General features: G+C 30.3%; 4 protein-coding genes across 4 annotated transcripts in view; all 4 read left to right on the top strand.

Annotated features, from left to right (window-relative positions):
• The window catches only part of LOC108761985 (uncharacterized), a 19,945-nt gene extending 3,028 nt beyond the window's left edge, over nucleotides 1-16,917 (top strand). The window contains exons 2-8 of the mRNA XM_018508776.1: nucleotides 2,653-3,207; nucleotides 9,884-10,498; nucleotides 13,504-14,289; nucleotides 14,561-14,609; nucleotides 15,956-16,066; nucleotides 16,378-16,533; nucleotides 16,864-16,917. Of these exons, the coding sequence (XP_018364278.1) occupies nucleotides 2,653-3,207; nucleotides 9,884-10,498; nucleotides 13,504-14,289; nucleotides 14,561-14,609; nucleotides 15,956-16,066; nucleotides 16,378-16,533; nucleotides 16,864-16,917 (2,326 nt within the window). The remainder of the gene's footprint in view (nucleotides 1-2,652; nucleotides 3,208-9,883; nucleotides 10,499-13,503; nucleotides 14,290-14,560; nucleotides 14,610-15,955; nucleotides 16,067-16,377; nucleotides 16,534-16,863) is intronic.
• Nucleotides 16,918-18,122: 1,205 nt separating this feature from the next.
• On the top strand, nucleotides 18,123-20,185 carry LOC108761984 (odorant receptor 13a-like). Its single transcript, XM_018508775.1, has 5 exons — nucleotides 18,123-18,649; nucleotides 18,849-18,948; nucleotides 19,216-19,326; nucleotides 19,623-19,778; nucleotides 20,132-20,185. The coding sequence occupies exons 1-5, from the start codon at nucleotides 18,123-18,125 to the stop codon at nucleotides 20,183-20,185; spliced, it is 948 nt and encodes a 315-aa protein (XP_018364277.1).
• A 1,844-nt stretch (nucleotides 20,186-22,029) lies between these two features.
• LOC108761983 (uncharacterized) lies at nucleotides 22,030-23,561 on the top strand. The gene is made up of 4 exons (XM_018508774.1): nucleotides 22,030-22,562; nucleotides 22,816-22,915; nucleotides 23,295-23,450; nucleotides 23,508-23,561. The coding sequence occupies exons 1-4, from the start codon at nucleotides 22,030-22,032 to the stop codon at nucleotides 23,559-23,561; spliced, it is 843 nt and encodes a 280-aa protein (XP_018364276.1).
• A 1,036-nt stretch (nucleotides 23,562-24,597) lies between these two features.
• Nucleotides 24,598-26,241, top strand: LOC108762015 (odorant receptor 22c-like). The gene is made up of 5 exons (XM_018508816.1): nucleotides 24,598-25,379; nucleotides 25,493-25,592; nucleotides 25,762-25,872; nucleotides 25,945-26,100; nucleotides 26,188-26,241. The coding sequence occupies exons 1-5, from the start codon at nucleotides 24,598-24,600 to the stop codon at nucleotides 26,239-26,241; spliced, it is 1,203 nt and encodes a 400-aa protein (XP_018364318.1).
• The last annotated feature ends 270 nt before the right edge of the window (nucleotides 26,242-26,511 follow it).

Here is a 26,511-nt window from a genome sequence, read left to right as displayed (position 1 = left end):
AAGAAAAGAGTAACGCAGTTACTAGTAAAGTTACCAAAAAAGTAACTTGTAACTGTAACTTCGTTACAAGTAACGAGTTACTTCCATTCCCTGCTTTATGATTATATTTATTTTAACTAATAGTATAAAAAATTGCTTAATTCTTCTAATTAAAAATCCAATATCTTTGTATATCCCAAGTCAAAATCAGTATATATAAGATATGTATACTTTTCAATAATGTCTTAGCGCATGGACAATAACAAGTATGTGTATTAAAGAACAAAATCTAGGTGCTCCATCGACAAATTAATGTACGTATTATTAATTTGTATGCATTTTAATATATTGACATATTAATATTAATATGTAATTAATTTGTATTATTATTGATAAACGTGAGTGGGAGAAAGAGACGTTATTCTATTACTTATATAATATTACTTACAAATGACACAATGCAGAATTTTGATATATAGATTTTTGAAGAATCTACCTTCTCGTTGAAAAGTAGTATACGAACATATCATAATGATAATATCAGGGTTGGGTAAGTTAACTTTTGTTTTTAACTAAGTTAAATTAAAGTTAACGGCCTTGAAAATTTAACATAATTAAAATACAAGTTAATCCATAATGAAATTAATTGAATGAAAAGTTAAGTTAATAAAAAAGTAATTGAAAAGTTAAAAGTTAAATTTGTTATGAATGAACAACCAAAAAAAAAAAAAAGAAAAGTTTGACCACTTTACATAATTATTCGTATTTTTTCTTTCTCAGCATATTTATTAAAGAATCTGGTTATTTTTGTTCACAAGTAACGATTATACAATATAAAATTACTAAATTATATACTCATTAGCCTCTCGCATTGTATCTGAGGATTGACTTAAAAAAATCAACTTAAAAGTTAATAGTTACCGATAAAATATAACTAAATTAAGTTAAAAAATTAAGAGTCTAAAATGTAACTAAGTTAAGTTAAAATTAATTAACTTTTTAAGTCTTTAACTTAACTTTTATCTTTTTAACTTAGTATTAACCAATCCTGGATAATATCAAACCATATATAGATATGCTTATATGGTATTAATATATCAAATACGAAGACTTATAATGTACGTATACAGAAAAAAATGCGTAAAAATTTTTTTTTTAAGTACAATGAAAGTTAATTTTAATTTTATATAAAGTATTTAGATAATTAATCATATTCTAATTATTATTTTATCTTTATATAAATTTTATTATGATTCTGATCTTTATTTTACTGTAATATATATTACAGCGCTGAAAAAAGATTAAGAGATAATAAAAATATAATTTCATATTTATATAATCAATCATATGTATATAAAATGTAGCTTTATGTTCTCAATAACTTTTAAACATGAATGTAATTTCCGAACAGATCAAAGTATCGTATAATGTAACTATTATTATAGCTCCACATATCAATTGTAAGTCATTGTTCGTTTCTCAAATATATACATTTTAAATTGCACTTCGTATTGATAACATCGCATTGTGTTTAACATGAACATACGAAAAATACAAAAATTTGACCGGATAAGCTAATTCTATATTACTGGTAAGTTAATTGCAATCTTGTCTGTGACTACAAACCAGAAACATCAATGGTACTATTAACGTTTCAAATTGATTTCTCACAACAAATTTCAGATCTACTTGAAATTAATGTAGAATCAGCTTTAGATATTTTAAATTAAATAAATGTTCGATTGCATAATTTGTCTTCTTTTAAGATATCAACTGGTATTACAGAATATGTATACTAAAAATGAGCTGTTTAGTAACATTATTTATTTTTCGAAACCATTACCATACTCGAGAATTCATTTTATGCAACATTAAAATTTCCGAGACATCAGATTGACGCGAACAAATAATATTTTATATGGAGGATTGTAACATTTACTATTTCAATACCGTACAAATTTTATTTAAAGAAATAATTATAATAATATAAAAAAACAAAAAATACTATTTGGAATATATTAGGGGGATAAATCTAGTTACTTTTATTATATTCTGCCAAGACAACTCCTCTGTTTTTATTACACCCTACTATTATCAGTAAGTTTTTATTACGAAAAATTCACCCCTTTATAACTTATTGTAGAAAACTTTCTGTTCCTTACACAGAAGGAAAATTGTAAATAAACTTGCACGCAACCCCTTTGAAAGTTTCTATATGTTCGTTAACCATCTGCTTGACGTGGCTTTTCAGTTCCCTTCATACGCAGGCGCACATGAAATATGAGTGATGTTGTGCTTAGCAAGGGATACTGTTCATCACTGCGATCAGTGGGGAACAGACGTTTCGTCTCTGTATCGTGTCTTATAAAAGTTCCCATGCTACAAGCTATCATATTATTAAGTGGAAAGATTCCTTATAAGAAATTGTAAAATTAATCAGTCTCCCAACATGTTTGCCAATAAGTATTACGAACGCGATATAGAAAATGCTTTTGGAATAAATCGCTTTTTCTTTCGTTTATTAGGCATATGGCCATTTTCGCGCACTAATTCCCTTCTTTTTGAGCTGGCGGAACCGATCACATTGGTCTTCGCCTGTTTTGCGTTCCTCTTCGGTGAATTAATCCCGACTATACTTTATGTATTTATGGTGTTGACAGACTTTCGTTTGAGACTGAAAGTTATGGCCAGCGGGATATTTACAATAATAGAAATTATCAAGTACAGCTATGCTGTACTTTACAAGAGTCAAGTGAAAAACTGTCTAATATTGGTTGATGAAGATTGGCGAAACGTTACCAATCCGAGTGATCGCATTTCGATGATTGACAGAGTTAGAACTAGCAAACGTTTGATTGTAATATGCGCCATAATCGTGTATGTGACCGGAATGGCTGTCCGAATGATCATTCCGTTGTCAGTGGGGAAGATCGTTACTTCTCAAAATATCACTATCAGACCACTGCCTCACGTTGCGTATCTCGTTATATTTGACGTGCAACGTAGTCCAGTTTATGAAATCGTTTATTTCATACAATTTCTAGCAGGACTTATAAAGTACACGATTACGGTGACAACTTTTGGTTTCATGACACTTTGCGCGATGCATTTTTGCGCGCAGTCAGATATACTTGTGACGTTAATGAATAATTTCGTGAATGAGAATCAACGGGAAAATTTGAACACAAGATTGGCAACTGTAGTAGAGCATCAAATCAGAATAAGGAAGTGAGTGTTTCTTTGCGTACAATAATGAGGTTCATTCGATTCTTTAAAGTAAGTCTAACATATTCACACTAGAGAGAAACTATGTCAGAGCGTAATACGCGATAGTGCATTCTATGCAAAATGGGTAATGTGTCATCGATTATCAAAGATATATGGGATTAGTGGTTTTTGTTAAAAACAATTTTTATATTTTTCTCGTAACATATTTTAGTTTCTTACAATTGGTGCAGAGTACCACTCAGTATCCAAGTTTAATAGAAATCTTGGGATCTACGGTCCTATTATGTTTCGCAGGATATTACATTATCATGGTGCGCAAAGAAATATTTACGTAACAATGAATTTTAAAGAAAATACTAGATAGACATGATAAGGTGCATTACGTTATATTTTCGTGCTGTATAAAAAATTAATGAAAGTTTAATTCGCAGGAATGGGAAGATCACAATGTTATTCGTCTGTGCGCATATATCAGTGTACTAATAATGTTCTGTTTCAACATATTTATCTACTGCTACATGGGCGAGCAAATCATCGAGCAGGTATGTATTCTTAAATCATTGCCAATGGCAGTAAGATGTGGCAAATATAGCAAATGAATATAGTAAATAAATATATCAAAGTGGAACAGTAGTGAAATGTCATTTTGTTGTTCGCATCACTGACGTTTGTAATTAATTAATAAAAACTAGGGAGAAAAGGTAGCATTAACAACACGCACTTTGGAATGGTATCGTCTTCCAGATACAAAAGCACGAGCATTGATTTTACTAATAATTATTTCCGAAAACCCATTAAATCTTAAAGCAGGAAATTTAATTGATATTTCCCTCAGAACGTTTGGCAATGTAAGTGCTACGGCTATTTTCCTGAATTAATATAATAATAAAGTTAATATCATAAAAATTTTTTCTACCGGGAGGAAGAGCGATTAATAAAGACATACATTTATTTTAGGTGGCTAAAATGTCTGTGACATATTTAAATCTTCTTCGGTCAGTTGATTGAATTGTAAGAATTAATCTGAAATATATGAATATCAGACTTTTATAACTATTAGTAAAACAGTAGCAATAAAAATTTGTAACCATAAAAAATGGAAATTATAGTATACTGAAGCAAAGTGCTTTTCTTTTTCAAATATATTTGTTCCAAATGAAACGTTTTAAAAACATTTACAAGTATTCATATAATTAGTTCGTTCTTTACTTATTATAATACTATAATTATTCTTCATTCAATTTTTTATGAATCTACTTATAATATAATATAAAAACGTCTAAAAATAAAAATATATTCCGGGATTTATTAAAAATGTATAAGAAATACTTATTAAATATCTTACGTTATATTAAAAGGTAACTAGAGGGAAATTATTTGTATTTTCCATGTAATTTATTGTTATTTATTCTAATACATAAATTAATTTTTTGATCTAATTAATATTCCACAGTTTTTGAATGTCCTAGGTCGATATCACAAAATGAGATATGCATATATTCAATAATGTCTCTGTTATATTGCTTGTATTAATAATAAATATGTATGTTAAATTTCAAAGTCCAAATTGCTCCGTAAACAAATAATATATTACACGGAAAGAATAATTTTGCTGAAGATTTAAAAATTTAATTAGGAACAGATCTAAAAATAATTTTGTTGAATCATTAAAATTATGTGGGATGTTTAAAAAATACAAAATTATATAAAAAACAAGCCAAATGGCTCGTAGCCCTGATATAATATTTTGTATTTTTGAAATTATTGAGCTATATTATATTCTATTGATTTGGGATGTTTAAAATATGATTGTTAAAATATTAAAACTTTTTTCAGCATTGTTTATCATGTTTGAAATTCCTACAAAAATTATTTTGATGATCCAACAAAATTATTTTTAGATCCATATTTAGCTAAATTTGTAGATTCAGCACAAAATACTTGCTCTTTCCGTATAATATTATTTAAAAAAATTTAAATTATTGTCATTAATATGTAAGTGTGAGTGAGAGAAAGTAATGTTATTTTATTACTTACAATTGAAATTTACTAACGATACTCTATGACTTTTTGCTACCTAGACGATTTTTGCTCTGAATCTTTTTCTTCTCGTTGGAACAACGTTTACCAACGCATCATAATATCAAGTGGTAATATCAAGTGATGTATATGTTCCTTTCCTAATATAGATATGTATGTATTAATATAGATGTGATACTTTCCTAAAATAGATGTGTCAAATATAAGAACTTAGTATAATGTACATATGTAGAAGCGTGAGTAAGAAATTTTACTTTTATTAATTTATTTTTTAAAACCATTACCGCACTTGAAAATCCATCTTACGTAGCATTAAAATTTCCCACATTAATGTAATACACAAGCAAATAATGTTTTATATAAAGCACTGTAACGATTACTATTTCATTGTCAGAGTACAGTACACATTTTAATAAAAGAAAGAATATAATAATATAAAAACAAAAATGCTACCTAGAATATAGTCGCACAAGTACAGTTACTTTTCCATGTATACTCGATTAAGTCAACTACTACATTTTGCTTACACAACTATTATATCAATAAATTTTCTTAGAAACGTTAACCCTTTCATAGCTTTCCGGAAAAAACTTTATATTCCTTAGAATGAAGGAAAAGCGTAAAGGGATCTGCACGCAACTCTTTTGAAAGTTTCTATACATATGTTAACCATTCACTTGACGTGGCTTTTCAGTTTCCTTGACACGCAAGCGCACATGAATTATGAGTTATGTTTGTACTCTGCGAAAAATACTGGTTTGTCGCTGCGATCAGTGACGAACAGACACGTTTCGTCTCTGTATCGTTGATTACAAAAGTGTTTTCATACTATACGATATCATACTATGAAGTGGAAAAACTCGATATAAGAAATTGTAGAATTAGTCTCTCAAGATGTTCGTCAACAAATATTACAAACACGACATACAGAATACTTTCGTGATGAATCGCTTTTTCTTTCGTTTATTAGGCATATGGCCATTTCCACGCACGAATTCCCTTCTTCCGGAGCTGTTGGAGACGGTCGTGCTGGTCTTCGTGTGTTTCGCGTTTCTCTTCGGCGAATTAATCCCGATTATACTCTATGTATTTATGGTGCTGACAGACGTTCGTTTGAGGTTTAAAATCATGGCTAATGCAATATTCACGATAATAGAAATCATTAAGTACGGTTATGCCGTGCTTTACAAGAATCAAGTGCGAAATTGTCTAGTATTGGTTGATGAGGACTGGCGAAACGTCATCAATCCAAATGAACGCATCTCTATGATTGACAGGGTCAGAACTAGCAAACGTCTAATTGTGATTTGCACTGTATTCGTGTACCTGACCGGTGTGTGTGCCCGAATGATCATTCCTTTGTCAGTAGGGAAAATTGTTACTCCTCAAAATGTCACTATCAGACCACTGCCATGTGCGGCTCATCTCGTTATATTTGACGTGCAACGTAGTCCAGTTTATGAAATCGTATATTTCATACAATTTGTAGCGGGATTTGTAAAGTATACGATTTTGGTGGCAACCTTTAGTTTCGTGACACTTTGCGGGATGCATTTTTGCGCGCAATCGGACATACTTGTGACGTTAATGAATGATTTCGTGAACGAGAGTCAACCGGAATATTTGGACAAGAAATTGGCCAATGTTGTGGAGCATCAAATTAGAATAAGGAAGTGAGTCTTTCCTTACATGTAATAATCAGATCAATCGCTGATTTTTTAACATAATTCTAACATATTCACACACTAGAAACTATGTCAGAGCTTAATGCGCGATAATACATTCTACGCAAATGGGTAACGTGTCATCAATTATTAAAGATATATAGGATTAGTAATTAATAAATTTTATTTAAACCAGTTTTCATAATTTTCTCACAATACGTTTTAGTTTCTTACGATTGCTGCAGAGTATCACTCAGTATCCAAATTTAATAGAAATTCTGGGATCTACCGTGATGTTATGCTATGTAGGATTTTATATTATCATGGTACGCAAAATTATTTACTTAATAATAAGTTTTAAGGAAAAGATACCTTCACATAAACGTGACAAGATACATTCCGTTATAATTTCGTGTGTTCAATAAGAAATGAATAAGAGTTCAATTTACAGGAATGGGAAGATCATAATGTTTTTCGTCTGAGCTTATATTTCAGTGGATTATCAATGTTCTGTTTCAACATATTTATTTACTGCTATATGGGCGAGCAAATCATTGAGCAAGTATGTATTATCGCAACATTTTTCGTTGTCGGTGACAATAATCGTGAAATATATAATAAATAACACAAAGAGGGACATTAATGGAATGATGTTCTTTTTTCGTTCACACCACTGACGCTTATACTTAATTAATCAAAATTAGGGAGAAAAAATAGCATTAACAGCATGCACTTTGGAATGGCACCGTCTTCCGGATGTAAAAGCACGAGCATTGATTTTACTTATATCTATTTCCGAAAAACCATTAAGACTCAAAGCAGGAAATTTCATTGATCTAACCCTTAGAACATTTGGCAATGTAAGTGACACAACTAATTTTTCACCCAAATTTATTAAATAAAATTAATATCATAAAAATAATTCCTGTAGAAAGGGATAACTATTAATATAGATATGTATTTATTTTAGGTTGTTAAAATGTCCGTCACGTATTTAAATCTTCTTCGAGTTGATTGAATTTTAAGAATTAATCGTAAATGTATAGATAGCAGTAAAAGAGTAGCAATAAATATTTGTAACTATAATATGGAAATAAAATACTTAAATAGAGTGCTTTTCTTTTTAAAATATCTTTGTTACAAATAAAACAAATTGAAAACGTTTAGAAATATTCATAATTATATCAGAATTTATTGTATAATTTTTTATTTAAAATTATTCTTTATTGAATTTCTGATGAATGTGCATATCAAATAACATAAAATATTTATATAAAATCATATTACGAAATTCATTAAAAAATGTAAACAAGAAACATTTATTAAATATCTGTGATATTATATGTCAAAACACGAAGGAATCGTTTTGATAATTATCGGAAAGAAATTATTTCATACTTTATAATTATTTATTTTAATGCATAGACTGTTTTATTTTTTAATATAATTAATTAATATGTCCCAATCTCTAATGTTCTAGGATTTCTTTGTTCTTGCTTCTGATACTGTTAATATTTTTTTTGTATGCTATACCGGCGAACACATTATAGTTGCAGTAAGTTTATTGGGTATATTCATTTAATTCTGTCGTATTAGACTTCAATTATATTGATGTTCATTCTCATAGCATTTTTTTAACATGTAAAAATAAAAATACTTACCTAAGGACTGAAACCTTTTACTTGTATAAATAAAAGCAATTCCATACATATTTATTACGATAGGCAAATCAAGCTTGGAGAGTAAATATACTAGAATGATATCATCTTCCAAAGAGTACACGTAATGTGATGCTGATAATAATTATATATCATATATTCCGTAAAAAATTAGGAATCTTAGGAAAATTTATTGTTCTTTCTTTAAAGACATTTACTGGTGTAAGTAAAATATATGTATTTTTATACAAAAGTTGCGACATTTCTATGATATCTTATATATATCAATAATATATCCATGATATCGTATATATATCAATAATGTATTAATGATATATTATTCTTCGATGTTAGTAGAAAGAATTTTATATAAAGATATTTATTAATTGTTTCAGGTAATCAAATCAGCGGTTTTATATTTTAATATATTTTGGACTGTTGTCGATTAAACAACGATAGTGATTATTGAAACAAAAATGGACTTGTCAATTATTCACAATAGAAAGTGCAGTAAGTACAACTACATAGATAATAACGTGAGTTACACGATGATGTGGTGTGAAAAATAATAAGTTTTTCACGATATTATAATATATTTATTTATAAACGTGTCTTCTGAAATAAAATAAGATGCTTTCAAAAATGTATTTAAAAAATTTGATATGACTTGAAATGTATGATTTGAGTTACTTAACTATGTAACTGGTCTCATGTAAAAGTAATCTTGCTGTATCGATTAATTATATACATCTCTACAACAGTTAAACAAATAGAAAAGTTCTCGTAGAAATCAAAACTGTTAGCTTCACAGACAACATTATGATTGTAAGTTAGAATTCACGAAGAAAGAAAGTTAAATGTAATGATTTTCCTGTAAAAGTCAATGCACGTAAGCGGATAAGAATACATTTCATGGAAAATAATCCTGTCCCCAGCGAATCACTATCCATAAACTTTTCTGCTTCTGTTCTCTCTTCTTATGCGGATTTGAATTTTTTAAATGCGCAACCATATGCGCGAGTTGGCTTCGCTCTTCGACGACTGGTGACAATTCAGTCCGCATTCAGTTCGCATTCAGGTTTCGCATTAAGTAAACGGATAAAGCCCCCGAGAGTATCGCAAAATATTCGTCAAAATTCACACAGAAATGCCGCAAAATAAGCATCACCAGAACGATATTTTGTACATTACGCAACCAACTCGCAACATTTTGCTCGCGCTCGGCGCTTGGCCGTTCGTCAGTAAAAGAAGATCCATATATCCAAAAGCACACAATCTTTTACTAATCTGTATATCCTACATTTTCCTCTCTAGCGACATTATACCTGGTGTCCTTTACTGGTTGATGGCAGAAACGGCGCGTGTTCGACTGCAGACGATCCCTCTTCTCCTCTACGACTTCATGTCTGTCAGTCAATACGGCATTTTCATATTTCGCTATGATAAACTCAGGCGATGTTTGCAACATATCGAGGAGGATTGGAAAAATGTTCTCAGCGTAGACGCACGGAATATTATGCTGAAATCTGCGAGAACGGGCAAACGCTTGGTCACGATCTGTGCAATCTTCATGTACAGCGGCGCTTTTACCTTCCGAACAATTTTGCCGTTGTTCCAGGGAAAGATCGTCATCGATCAGAACATCACGATAAGACACTTAGCCTGTCCGGGTTACTTCTTTTCCCTCGACGTACAAGTCAGCCCTGTTTACGAGACGGTCTTTGTAATCCAGTGTCTAACAGGATTCATTGCAGTTTCGATCGTGACATGTGCATGCGGTCTCACCGCAATTTTTGTAGTACATGCTTGTGGCCAATTGAAAATCTTAATCGGCTTGATGAGAGAACTCGTGCAGAAACAATGGCAAGAGGAACGTGAAATGGATATGAAGCTAGCTGAGATAGTTGAGCACCAAACAAGAGTGCGCAAGTAAGTCCGCAATTTGCGAATGTTATTCATGCTCTTAATTTTAGTATTCGCTCCAATTAACGTGTGTTTATTAATATTGATATTTATTAACAATGTGTTTATTAACAAAATTACTAACCTTCTGTTTTCTCTTTATTATCTATAAATCTAAGTGTTAATTTTTACCCTCGGTAATTGTATTTCAGTTTTGTACGGTTAGTACAGCATACCTTGCAGGAAATATATGTGGTGGAATACCTAGTGAACACAATAACTATTTGCCTTTTAGTGTATTTTATGTTAGTGGTTCGTAAGTTGGTTAATTAATGCTAATAACGAAATAAATTAAATATTTTTACATAAAATAAAATATTTTAACGTAAAATAAAATAGAAAAGGAACAAAAATTCATTAATTTTTCTCATGACTAAAAATTTTTATTTGCATTCGAATTTTTGTAATAATATATTTCGGTAACAAATAGTTCTTTCAGATTTTACAGGAGTTAGTCATAATAATAAATTACTTAATAATAATATCATACGAAACACTTATGAATTTATAGGACTGGCAAAATAGGAATATACCAACTTTATGTACTTATTGGTTATGTATTGTAAATGTGACAACTCACATGTTTCTATTTTGCTACACTGGTGAACAACTTACCGGTCAGGTAAGATTTATAGATATTAATGTGATCCGATTTTTTAAATACAAACAATAATAATAAAATTAGCAATAACAATGTTCCATGACTAAAATAACTTATTATCAAATTATGTGTAATTACACATTCAATTTTAATCAAATCTTAAAAGAGTTAGTACTGAGTGCTAAAATAAGTTTTATAAATATTTTTATAAATATATCATAAAAAAAAGAAACAAGGAACGTGTTGCAATATCCTTGAAATAGCAAATGAAATTATGATACAAACACATTTTATGGCCATTACTACGTGATAATAAATCCAATGATAGGCGGAAAAAGTAGCCATTGCATCCTGCGAGCTTGAATGGTATCGTCTTCCGGACAAAAAAGCGCGTAGCGTTGTATTGCTGATTATTATGTCTAACGCGCCGACCAAGATCTCTGGAAAGTTCATCGATCTCTCGCTCAAAACATTTGGTGATGTAAGTAAATTACTTGTTTCTACGAAAGATTATTCAAGTACGTTGTAGCTTTTCTTAAAGTAAGTCTGTTTGTGTTTTAATTATAGTAGCGTTAAACGACATCAATTTTAATATTTTATATCTACAAATTGCAATAAGACAATTTAGAATCCTTTTTTATAAAATAAGTATCATGTCATTTACATATGTCAATTTTACTAAATGTATGCTTGTTACTTGCAATGACGGTAAATATGGTTAATTGAAAACAAATCAGACGAGAAAATAGTTAAAAATGTTTTAGGTCATGAAAACAGCGGGGGCGTTTTTTAATATGCTCCGAAATGTAATTGATTAAATCATTAAATTTTAATAGTTGAAATTGTAACGTTAGTTGTTTTATACCATTATATTATGTGAATCAATTGCATATATGATTCAAATACAAAACATATATATATTAAAATGTAAATGTAATATAAAATATCATTTAATTATATACAGAGTGTTCAGTAGTGACCGTAATGTGAAAACTGCAAAATGATAGAGGATTTTTCAATATTTAATTTTGTTTTATTGAATAATTCATATCTCATTAAATATTTTCATTAACACATATTATTTTATTAGTAATAAGAATATAATTAATTTATTAGTAATAAAAACATAAATGTTACTTTTTTGACAAAATTAAAAAATAATAATTAATATTTTAACTCATACATATAAAAACTAGAACATTTAACACACGTCAAACGAAACTATTTTTTCCTGATAGGCATTATGTCGCAATTGCATGTTGCGAAGACATGAAGATAAACATGATCGTTTTCATAGTTGGTATTAAGTTTGACAAACGAATACGAATACTTTCTTTAGAATACAATCGTCCCTCTCGACAAGCAACTTTCCTTGCAAACTCTATCACTGTACTTAGTCTCTGTTTTCCATGTAATGATTAAATTCTTATTGCGTGCAAACTCATATTCTGATTGTGAGTTTACTTCGCGATCAATTGTTATTTTCCACCATCAGTCGTGACTCATGACGCGAATTAAAACATAAGTAATAAAGAAAATATTTTAGATTATTGAAAAGGAATGTATGTATCAAAGCACAATTCAATATTTTAATTATATATTTAAGTTTCGGTTATCAAAATTTTAACGTTACATATATATAACACATATACATATAAAATACTAAAGTTTATTAAATATTTGTTTCAATAATACTAACGAATTTTTTACTAAATGTAAACGTATATTTATTTGATTTAAGCATAATTTTTTATTTTGAGTATTTTTTATTTTAAATATTTATTTACTGTAAGTAAATATTTCGTTATTACTATTGGAACAAATATTTATTAAAATTTAGTAAATTTTTTTTTTCAATGTATGCATTAATATTTCTAGAAACAGTGATATATATGTATCAAAAGTAGATCAATGTGATGTAAATATATCTCGTACTTATATATATAAACATCTTATTATTCTATTATAAAATATACGTAACGTGAATATAATTTTCATGGCAAATACGATATTATGTGTGTGACAGAGACAGTACCGAGCTTACGAAACAGGAAAAAAACGAAGTTACACGTAATAACTTTCCTGGTTACTAGTAAGAGAAGGTTGATGGATAAATATACATTTCGTGGAAGGCAATCTCGACCCTTGATGCGAATGATTCCATTTACAAGCCTTTCTGCTTTTCTTTCTTCTCATGCGACATTAAATCTTTAAAATGCGCAAGCATGTGCGCAAGCGACGAGTTGACTTCGCGGTCAGCCTTGTCCTTCAACAACTGGTAGCAATCCAGTTCGTACTTAGGTTTCGTATTAAGTGCACGTTACGTGGACGATAAAGCTCGAAAGTACCGAAGATTCATTAAAGTTCATAGAGAAATGTCGCAAAATAAGCATCATCAGAACGATATTTTGTATATTACGCAACCAACTCGTAACATTCTGCTCGCACTTGGTGCTTGGCCCTCCATCAATAAAGGAGAATCCGTACACTCGAAGGTTCACAATCTCTTGCTAATCTTTATGTCCTACACTCTCCTCTTTTGCGACCTTATACCCGGTATCCTTTACTGGTTGATGAAGGCATCAACGCGCGTCCGACTGCAGATGATTCCTCTTCTCCTTTACGACTTCATGTCCGCCAGTCAATACGGCATCTTCATATCTCGCTATGATCAACTCAAGCGATGCTTGAAGTACGTCGAGGAGGATTGGGAGAATACTCTCAGCGTGGACGCACGAAACATTATGCTGAAATCTGCGAGGACGGGGAAACGTCTGGTTACGATCTGCGCATTTTTCATGTACAGTGGCGTCATTACCTTCCGAGGAATCTTACCGTTGTTCCAGGGAAAGATCGTCATTGATCAGAACGTCACGATAAGACGCTTTGCTTGTCCGGGTTACTACTTTTCCCTCGACGTACAAGTCAGCCCCATTTACGAGACGGTCTTTATAATCCAATTTCTAACAGGATTTATTACAGTTTCGATCGTAACATGTGCATGTGGCCTCACAGCGATTTTCGTAGTACATGCTTGCGGTCAATTAAAAATCTTAATCGGTTTGATGACAGGACTCGTACAGAAAGAATGGCAAGAAGAATGTGAAACGAATAAGAAGCTAGCTGAAATAGTGGAGCATCAAATAAGAGTGCGCAAGTAAGGCAGCAACTTTGCTAACGTCATAGTTTAACGTTTACGGTAAGTCAGGGGAACATGCCATGTCAGGCAAGATGCTATTTAATAATAATTTCCATGTTTATGCATAGATGGTATTAGTGGTATTCTCAGTTTATTCATTTGTAAGCCAGGAACGAGCGACTAGAACTAGCTGTTCATATTTATTTTAAAAAATTTATCAAGGTAAGTTGATAAAGTTTTGTTCTGATCATATTTTACAATATTTACAATTTATATTAATCTTTTGTAGACTTTATTTCACAAATACGCAGTGGATTACGTTATTTATAGCATCAAGAGTAAATTTTATTATATATTAAGTGATTATATATCAATAGCACGTGGTTGATATAGTCTGATAATATATTTTCTAGTCGTATTGGGTAAGATGCTACAAGGGGCAAGTTGCTTTAAAAACAAAAAGAAACGAAGAATAACTTTATCTTTAAACAGTTTTCAAGAAGTAAATATTTATTACATTTCGACTGACACAGAAAATGACGATTATTATGTAATTGGTAAACTTTATTATTATGTTAAAGAAAGATCTAGATATGAGTGAGTAAAGACTGATTGTAGTAAAAAATGCAACAGATGACTCAAAAAAGATCCAAGGGAATAAAGACTGTTTACAGTTTGTAAGAAATAATTATTTTCTATTATTGTAGTTAAAGTGTTGCATATTTTTATCTTTTATTTACTACTATCTAGAGACCGTTTACTTTAAGAAATAACTTTTTATTACTGCTATTAAAAAGAGTAGTACTTAGAGATCGTTTACTTTCAAGAAAAATTATTCTCTATTATTAGAAACTATTCTTTATTGTTGAATATAATTATTAATAGAATTTTTAACATTTGTACATCATATATTGTGTTTTATTTAGTGAAAACGTTGGGGAATCTTATTACAGATCTTGTAACATCTTACCCAATAGGTTGAGTAAGATGCTACTTAGGAAGGTTTTTATTTTTTTATTGCGAAAAATTCTTACAAGATATTTACATTTCTGTAATTAAATAGCAATAAATAAGACTAATCAAACTTTTTATTGATTTTATTTCCCTTTATATATCGAGAATGGTTGAAAAAATATCTCGATCCAAAGTTAACTATGGCATCTTCCTCCGACTCTTACCTTATACTAATAAACATATGTTTATATTATATGTTAATAATAATACTTATTGACACTATTGTGCTTGGTAAAAATTTTTATCTTTTTATTCTCTCACATTTTATTGATATTTATTTATTTTTCTGTTAGTTTAAGAAGCGTTAATAGTCATCATTGATAATTACATTTCAGTTTTTTACGATTAGTACAACATACCTTACAGGAAATATATATGCTGGAAATTGTAATAAATACAACAACAATCTGTTTGTTAGTGTATTTTATGTTAATGGTTCGTAAGTTTGCCAATTAATTTTAATAATGGAACAAATTAAGTATTTTTGAATATTAAAATGAAAAAATTGAAATAATAAAAATTCAATGATTATTCACAATTTAGAATTTTTTACTTTATTTCAAATTCTCATAATTATGTATATTTTGTTGACAAATAGTTATTTCAGATTTTATAGTTAGTAATAATTCAATAATAATATGATTATCACATAAAGCACTTATATTTGTAGGATTGGCAAACTAGGAATATAGGAACTCTATGCTCTTATTTGATAAGCATTATAAATGTGATAATTCACATGTTTCTATTTTGTTATACTGGTGAACAGCTTACCGGCCAAGTGAGTCTCACGAATATTAATGTGTTCACTTTTTAAAACACAAGTAATAATAATGAAAATATCAATAATATGTTCCATAATTGCAATAATTTATTTTTATATTATTTGCAATTAAAACTGCAAATTTAATTTCACTTAAATCCTGAAAAAGTTACTATTGCATGCTAAAATAAGTTTTATAAATATCTTCATGATTATATCGTGAAAAAGAAATACAGGGAACGTATTGCAATATCTTTGAAATAGCAAATGAAATTATGATACAAACACATTTTATGGCCATTGCTACGTGATGATAAATTCAACGATAGGCGGAAAAGGTAGCCATTACATCTTGCGTGCTGGAGTGGTATCGTCTTCCGGATAAAAAAGCGCGTAGCGTTATATTGCTGATTATTATGTCTAACATGCCGACAAAGATCTCTGCTGGACAGTTCATCGATCTCTCGCTCAAAACATTTGGTAATGTAAGTAAAAATTAACTTTAAATTAATTCCATTATTTCCATAAATGATTGTCTGAATATATTGAAATTTTACATAAAATATTCTTAATAAAATATGTATTACTATTTTTGTCTTTTCATATTAATTATGAAAGCGTAAAATGATATAAATATTAACATTTTAAATCCATAAATAGTAGTTAGATAGTTGAGATGGAATCTTTTTTTATAAAATAAATATCGTATTGTTTGTATAAGTCAACTTATTAAATATATGCTTAATATTTGCAATTACAATAAATATGATTAATTGAAAACAAATTACAGGAAAACATAATTGTAAATGTTTTAGGTCATGAAAACAGCTGGGACATATTTTAATATGCTCCGAAGTGTAATCGATTAAATTATTAAATTCTATTAGTTAAAATTATAATGTTAATTGTTTGATCCATCATATCGTATGAATCTATTGATGAGTAAAATACAAAACCATATTACAATCTAAATGTAATATAAAATATCATTTAAATATATATATTTGATTATATTTCAATGAACAATTCATATAATTTTATACATTCACTAATGTGTTTATTATGTACATTTATTTGTACTGAGAATTTTACTTACTTTCCTCGTAAACTTTATTAGTGTAATATCTCTGTTGATGATAATTATTATCAATCATTAAAATCCCTTTTCAATCTCTGCCCCTTATTATACCATATCTATTTCGTAACCCTATTTTATTTAATTTGTTGTTATATTTAATATATGTATTTTAAATGTTTTCCGTACTCTATATATATTATAAGTCTATTCTATATTATAGATCTACAATTGTGACAATGGTTGATAATAATTATTATCAATCATTGTTAACGTAGATTAATGTGATGTAAATATGTATCATATATATATTTTACGATTTTATTATCCTATAGAATGTTGAATGTAGAAATGCGTAGTATAGAAATAATTTTTGTGTCAAATATGATATTGTGACTAAAATAATACCGAGTCTATGAAACGGGAAGAAGAGTAATACCTGATAACTTTCTTAGTTGCTACAGTAAGGGAAAGTTGACGCATAAAATACATTTTATGGTAAGCTATCTCGACCCTTGCAAACGGCTCCATTTACAAGCTTTTTTCTCTTTTCTCGTGCGACATTTAAATCTTTAAAATGCGCATGCATATATGCGCGAGCGACGAGTTGACTTCGCGGTCAGTGTCGTCCTTCGACGGTCGGTGGCGTTCAGTTAGCGCGCAGGCATCATATTAAGTGCACGTTACGTGGACGGATAAAGCTCGAAAGTATAACCGTAGAATATTCGTCGAAATCTAAAAAAAATGCCGCGAAATGAACATTATCGAAACGATATTTTGTATGTCATGCAACCAATTCGCAGCTTGTTGCTCGCGCTCGGCGCTTGGCCCTCCATCAGAAAAGAAAGATCTGTATACCAGAAGGCTTACAATCTTTTGCTAATTTGTATATCTTACACTCTTCTCTTTTGCGACTTTGTGCCCAGTATTCTTTACTGGTTTATAGAGGCAACATCGCGCATTCGACTGCAAATGATCCCTTTTCTCCTCTACGATTTTATGTCCGTTAGTCAATACGGCATCTTCATATCTCGCTATGATCAACTCAAGCGGTGTTTGAAGCACGTTGAGGAGGATTGGGAGAACGTTTTCAATGTAGACGCACGAAACACTATGCTAAAATCCGCGAGAATGGGGAAGCGCCTGATTACGATCTGTGGAATTTTCATGTATAGTGCTGTCATTACCTTCCGAACAATCCTGCCGTTGTTCCAGGGAAAGATTGTCACCGATCAGAACATCACGATAAGACACTTCTCCTGTCCGGGTTACTTCTTTTCCCTCGATGTGCAAGTCACTCCTGTTTACGAGACGATCTTTATAATCCAGTTTGTAATAGGATTCATTCCAGTTTCGATTGTAACAAGTGCATGCGGTCTCACGGCGATTTTTGTGGAACATGCTTGCGGCCAATTAAAAATCTTGATCAATTTGATGACAGCACTCGTACAGAAACAATGGCAAGAGGAACATAAAGTGAATACGAAGCTAGCTGAAATAGTGAATCATCAAATGAGAGTGCGAAAGTAAGCCCACAACTTATATATACTAACATATTATTCACGCTCATAATATAGCACTTATACTGATTAACGTGTGCTTATTACAATAATATTTATTAACAATGTCGCGGTAAATATTAGCTTTCTATTCTTTCACATTTTATTGATATTTATTTTTTTCTATTAACCAAATTAATTGTTACTATCGATAATTGTATTTCAGTTTTTTACGATTGGTACAACGTACCTTGCAAGAAGTATATATACTGGAAATTACAGTGAACACGGCGTCACTCTGTATTTTAGTATATTTTATGTTAGTGGTTCGTAAGTTTGTCAATTAATTTTAATAACGAGATAAATCAAATATTGTGTGGCATTGCAAAATGAAAAATGGGAAAAAAACGAAAATTCAATAATTATATTCACAGTTTAGAATTTTTTTATCTGTGTGTGTGTGTGTGTGAGAACTCAAATTTTAAATTCTTATAAAAATGTATGTTTTGTTAACAAATAGTCATTTCAGATTTTACAGTTGATCAGTAATAATTTAACAATAATATAATTACATAAAGCATTTATATTTGCAGGACTGGGAAAGTAGGAATATAGCAACTGTATGCACTTATTGCATAAGCATTACAAATGTGACAATTCACACGTTTCTATTTTGTTACACTGGTGAACAGCTTACCAGTCAGGTGAGTTTCACGTGAATTAACGTGTTCAGTTTTTAGAACATGAGTAGTAATAATTAAAATAACAATAATAATATTTTATAATTAAAATAATTTACTATCAAATTATTTGCAATTAAAATTGTATGCAATTTTACATAAATCTTATGACAGTTACTACGTGTAAAATGAGTTACAGATTTAAATATTTTTATAAATATATCGTGAAAGAAAACATATGGACCGTATTAGAATATTCTTGAAATAGCTAATAAAAATTTGATAAAAACAAATTTTTTTACGTAATAATCCAACGATAGGCAGAAAAGGTAGCCATTGCGTCTTGCGAGCTTGAGTGGTTTCGTCTTCCAGACAAAAAAGCGCGTAGCATCATATTACTGATTCGTATGTCTAACGCGCCGACAAAGATCTCCGCTGGAATATTTGTTGATCTCTCGCTCAAGACATTTGGTAATGTAAGTAAAATATCTTTTTGAATTAATTTTATTATTCCTACAAGACTGTCTAAATATTTTATATTTGAACTTCATAAAGCATATAAGCCATTTGTCTTTTCACCTTAATTATATAACGTTAAACGATATAAATGTTGTGTTTTCTACTCATTAATAACAATAAATAGATAATTATATATAAGGTAAAATCATTTTTTACAAAATAAGCATCATGTCATTTATATGTTAATTTTATGTCAATTTTATGTCAATTTGTATGTCAATTTATATGCCAATTTAATTTAACATATTCTTGTTATAAATATGATTAATTGAAAATAAATTAGAGGAGAAAGGAACTGAAAATGTTTTAGATCATGAAAACAGCTGGGACATATTTTAATATGATTCGAAATGTAATTGATTGAATTATTAAATTTAAAAATTATAATGTTAATTATGCTCGATATATCCATCATACAGTATGAATCAATCAATTGTATATATATGAATGCAAAATTGAACACAAAATCATAGTGCAACATAATACAAAATGTTATTTAAATGTATGTATTTAGTTACACTTCATTAAAAAATTCACAAATATTATGTAAGGCATTTATTAATACGTACTTTTATTTGTACTAAGAATAAAACTACATAATTATTACTTTTTCCATGAGATTAAAGAATTGATATTAATTGATAGTAATTGATATTAACTGAATCATACAAATCAGAATATTCAATATAGGAAAACTAGAACTATTTCTTCCTAATGAGCATTATGTTGCTATCACAAGTTACAAAGACGTGAAGATAAACATGATCTTTTTCCTAGTTATATGAAGTCCGATAAATAAGTAAGGATACTTTTCTTAGAAAACGCTCGTCCCTCTCAACAAGCAACTTTCCTCATAAATCCTATTGTTATAGTCCCTGCTTTCCACGTATTGTTTAAATTCTTAACACAAACACATGCAAGATCTGGTTGTAAGTTTGCTTTGCCGTCAATTGTCTTTGATTATCAATCGTAATTCATGAATTAAAACATTAAGGCTCGTATTCGGAACACGCTTGTATCAATAAATGCGTGCTTTTATTTCTGAAGTAATTCTGTAATATATATAACATAAATACATGTTAAATACGCGTTCACATTCTTATAAACACATTATGAATATACTTAAAAAGTAAACATTTTAAATTATAAAAACAGCTGCATGTTTTAATATGCACCAAAATATATAATCCAGTATTTTAATTAAATATTTCGATTCTAATTTTAATGCTATGTATATGTATATATGCATTTTGAGAAATAGTGAAATGTATCAAATATAAATTAGTTTAATGTAGATATGTATCATATACTGAAAAAATATCTTAATTTCAAAGAAATATTTCTTTGTTTGTATTAAAAAAATTATTTTTTTGGATTAATGAAAATTTCTTTGAAAATAAGATATTGTACAATAAGATACTGTACAATATCTTATTTTCAAAGAAATTTTCATTGATCCAAAAAAATAATTTTTTTTAATACGAGCAAAGAAATATTTCCTTAAAATTAAGATTTTTTTTCAGTGTATATACTTTACCATTTGATTATTATCCTGCGTCATCATATTTCTGCAAATACGACTGAGACAATACCAAGTTTACGAAAGAGGAAGAAACGGAGTTATACATACATAATAACTTTTGGTTATTATAGTTACGGAAGGTTGATGGTAAAAAGTACAATTCATAGGAAGCAATTCTCCTCGACCCTTTGTGACTTCTAAACTGTATTCATTTCGTGCTTACTCGAGAATTCCAAGCGCATGTCATTACCTATTTGTGAGCAGTTGTTCAGAACGCAAGCGCGTACCAAGTTATTCTCTGACTGGAAGGTAGCTCGCTGTGATCAGTGATGAAAGAAGACCCTTCTGGTCGTTTCCGTGCGTTATACTACGTTTTGTACGACACAAAGTCATAACGTTACAAAGTCGCTCTTATAAAAAAACATGATGATATAATCACATTAGAAATGTATCCAAATGAAAATTATGTGAACGACATAAAATACACTATACAACTAAATCGCGTTATTTGCCGTTTATTAGGTATCTGGCCAGAGACAGAATCTTCGTTTCTTGAACATTTAAAGAGGATCTCTTTGATATTAGTCTGCTATTTTTTCCTCGGTTGCGAACTAATCCCGACAATATTGTACATAGTATTTGTAGAAAAACGAACCCGCATCAGATTGAAACTTATTTCGTCTGTAATGTTCACGATACTGGCGGTCCTCAAGTACAGCAGTTTAGTGCTTAGCAAAAATCAAGTAAGAAACTGTCTAGCGCGAATGAAGGACGATTGGCGAAATGTCATAAGTACCAATGCTCGTAATTCCATGATTCATAAAGCCAAGACTGCAAGACGTTTGCTCATTCTGTGTGGCATATTCATGTACATATCCGGCTTATATTTTCGTACAGTCGTGCCGTTAAGCAAGGGAAAAACCATTACCAATCAGAACGTCACAATCAGGCATTTGCCGTGCCCGAGTTATTTTGTTCTATTTAACGGGCAAATTAGTCCAGCGTATGAAATCATGTTCTTTATACAATTCTTCTCCGGATTCATCAAGTATACCATTACGGTGGTGATTTGCAGCCTCGCCGCTCTTTTCGTTATGCATACATGTGGTCAACTTGAAATATTGATGACGTTAATAAACAGCCTGATAAACGAAACAGAGGAAAAGAATTTGGATAAAAAGCTGGCTTTCACCGTGGAACATCAGATAAAGATGCGAAAGTAAGTCTTATCTATCTCATATCAATCACATTTTTATATCAGTATTTATTTTACATCCTTTTTATTTGTATCGAGATGATTATCTGTTAAATAAAACACATCCATTAAATAGAACAAAATAATTGAATTCCACATAAAGTTAATACACCACATTAATGTGATGTGTTTTTTTTTGCTTTATTAGTAAGTTTTTTTTAAGTATTTAGCGGGTAAAAAGATTTTCTAATGAAAATTTGTACGCGTCCCTTTGTAGTTTCTTACGATTGGTGCAAAGCACTTTGCAATATACGAGCTTATTAGAAGTGATGGGATGTACGATAATTGTATGTCTTCTAGGACACGATGTCATCACGGTGCGCCTAAATAATTATGCAGTGATAACAATTCGCACAATTTTAAACATAGACACTATTTTATTACATTTGAAACATGTTATTCCGCGTGTGTGTGTGTGCGTGCGTGTGTGCGTGCGTGTGTGTGCGAGATAAATAAATATAATTATCGATCTTGCAGGAATGGGAAGATCAAAATGTTATATCTATGTGCTCCTATCTCATTTTGCTCACATCAATTGGGTTCAATATTTATATCTTTTGTTTTATCGGTGAACAACTTTCCATAGAGGTATCGTATTATATAACGCGTTTAATAAGTAGTAAGGCAGAAAATATATCGGATATTTTTCTTTTTGATTTTTATTTTATACCATGTAACTTATTTTACTAAAATTAGGGAGAAAAATTAGCATTAACAGTATGTACGTTGGCTTGGTACCGTCTTCCGAATGCGAAAGCACGAGCACTGATATTAGTTATAGCCACGTCGATTGTTCCGGCAAAACTAAAAGCCGGAAAGTTCTTCGATCTGTCCATCAGAACTTTCGGCGATGTAAGTAATGTGTTTACTTGTAAAAAATGATTAATAAAAATGTGTACTATATTCCAGGTTGTTAAAACGGCTGTGACATACCTTAATTTTATTCGAAAAATGATGGAGTAATACCCTTCATACAAAAATGTTTGATTGTATTTTTTTATAGACGTAGAGACATATAACGTCATTTAGTAAAAACATTAATTAGTAGAAATATTAATATAAAGATAAAAGTATACAACTAAAAAATTACATAGTGCAAATTTTCTCTTATTCAAACATTTATTCGGAAAAGTGAGATATTTTGCGAAATATAGATCTCGATTCAAATATACTTTGCTCATACAATGATGTATCATATCATTATGTATAGATTTGATCATTTTTACTTCCTGTTTGAGCTAGAGATCATCTAAATAAATGTAGAAAACTATTATAAAATTTTTATTTGATTATCTTATATTGTTAATCTACGAAGAAGAACAAATAATGCAATAGTGAGATAAACAATATACTAGACATTTCTTTCAATTTACTTGATTTTTATAACCTATTAATAAACTATTTGACGTCTATAATTTACTAAGAAGAGAAATTAGCATTAATATTCCAGTAAACAAGAAAAATTTTGAAACATTTTAGCAATGTTGTAGCAACGTTACAACGTTGTTACAACGTTGCTGAAATGTTTCAAAATGTTTCTTGCTTACTGGGATGACTTTTTACATTGTACCTCTTATAATCATTTATAATTGTTGTTCGAACCCTTACATCCTTTGTTTCTTATCTTCCACGACAAAATATTTTATTGAACACGAAATGATGAACGTACCGTTAAAAGATCAATAGAACATCTGTAGTTTTCCTTCGTGTGCTCGCTATTTTTTTCTCGCTATTTTCTCGTGTGCCTTTTCTAAAGTCACTAGACTTCCCGTCACAGTAAATGCTTCCTCGAACGTCCCCAACAATAACTTTTACAACTTTCCCGTGATTTACAAGAGGGAAAAAAGATTGTGGGTAAAACAATCGTTGTACCTGTCAATCCCTCACTTCTTCCGTTCTCGTCGAAGACGCAAGCGCATCGCCATTTGCATTTTTCACTGCATGACGGTACGTCCGATCAGTTCTTCGTCGACGTCAAGATCAAGTAGATTCTCAAGTTATGAACGTGAATATCCTTCATCGTGATGATATCAGACGCAGTGTGAATGTTACGCGTGGTGTCCTAAAGCTGATCGGCTTATGGCCGTTGCCTGGTAATTCGTCTACTCTCAGAATTATCCAGACAAAGATGCTCAGGATTCTGTCTCAGGCCCTACTCTACTTCATTTTTGTGCCGGGCGTACTTAAGATGTTCCTCAAGGAATCAAATGCGCGTCGGCGCATCAAGATGATTGGTCCTATGTGCAACTGCTTGATGGCAGTGCTAAAGCATACATTGTTGATTTACCGAAGTGATCGAATCAAAGATTGCATCGAGCACATCGAGAAAGATTGGAGTAAAGCGAGCCTGATAGGAGACCGCAGAATCATGATAAGCAATTCGAAAATCGGACGCAGCCTTGCGATCCTCTGCGTAGCCTTCGTATACGGCAGCGGATTCTCGTATCGCACAATTGTGCCATTATCTCGCGGAGTCATCGTCACTCCGCAAAACGTGACAATCAGACCGATGGGATTCGATGGTTATTATGTATTCGTCGATCCACAGAAGACGCCAGCTTACGAGATTATCTTTTCAATCCAGTTTCTCTCTGGGTTTGTGCAATACTCGGCAACCAGCGGAACCTATAGTTTGGCAGCTCTTCTGGTGTTGCATGCCTGTGGTCAGTTAAAAATTCTCATCACTAGAATGAAGGATCTCACGCAGGCTAAATACTTCTCTGATAAATATGCCAACGGGAAATTGGCAGCTGTCGTGAGGCAGCATATCAGAATAAAGAGGTAACGTTATTATATACATCAATGATGTTGTGTGCGAGAAAATTCCATAATTGCTATTTTATAAATATAAAAAAAATTACTAAGAATAAGATATTATTATTAATGCCGTTTAGGTTTTTAAGCAAGGTAGAAGAAATTTTGCAATATATATGTTTGGTGGAAGTAGTCGGGTGCACGTTCATCTTATGTCTTCTTGGATATTATATAATAATGGTACACGAAAAAATTATAAGTTTAATATAATATAACTAAAATATATATATTTTTTATATTAATTAATATAATTTTATTATAATTTTTTATTATTATTAATATAATTTAAATATATTTTTATATTAAAAGAAGTTAATTAATAGAAACTATTTTTATGTTCGTTTTACAGGAGTGGGAAAATAATGATGCAGTATCTATGCTAACGTATAGTATACTTCTTTTAACATTTATTTTTAATATCTTTATACTATGTTTCATTGGTGAGCTTCTCACGGATCAGGTATTGATCGATAATTGTTAATTTATCAAATTGGTAAGACTCACTGATATCTATTATGTTATCGTATTGTAGAGCACGAAGATGTACATCACTTTTTGTACTCTCGACTGGTATCGAATTCCACACAAAACTGCTCGCGGTCTCATTTTAATAATCGCGATGTCTAGCATTCCCATTAAAATCACTGCGGGAAAATTTATGGATCTATCTCTAAATAGTTTCGGTGCTGTAAGTCAAATATTTTGTTAAAATGCTATGGTTTTCTAATTACTGTAAACAATAAACCATTGGAAATGTAATTACATATTTTTTTAGATTATGCGAACGTCCGTGGCATATCTGAATATATTACGCACAACCAGTATTTAAAACAGTAGTTCATTAGATAAAAGAATTAAGTCTCATACTTAAAAAAATTTAGGTTTGAAATCTACAGATTTCAGCTAAATGTAAATAGCATCATTAGTATCATAAATTAACGCAAGCAAGAATTTTCTGAATCTTTTATCATTATATTCCTCTGTGTTGAAAGCGGAATGTATAATTTTTATACATTTACATATATATACTTTTGTATTTATATTATTATTAGATCGCGTTTACAATTTATTAAACGTACTTTCATATCAACGGCCTCTT

The sequence above is a fragment of the Trachymyrmex cornetzi genome, unplaced genomic scaffold, assembly GCF_001594075.2.
Source record: "Trachymyrmex cornetzi isolate Tcor2-1 unplaced genomic scaffold, Tcor1.1 scaffold272, whole genome shotgun sequence".
Lineage (NCBI taxonomy): Eukaryota > Metazoa > Arthropoda > Insecta > Hymenoptera > Formicidae > Trachymyrmex > Trachymyrmex cornetzi.
The sequence above is the reverse complement of the archived record's forward strand: the minus strand, read 5'-3'. Positions and strand labels throughout refer to the sequence as shown.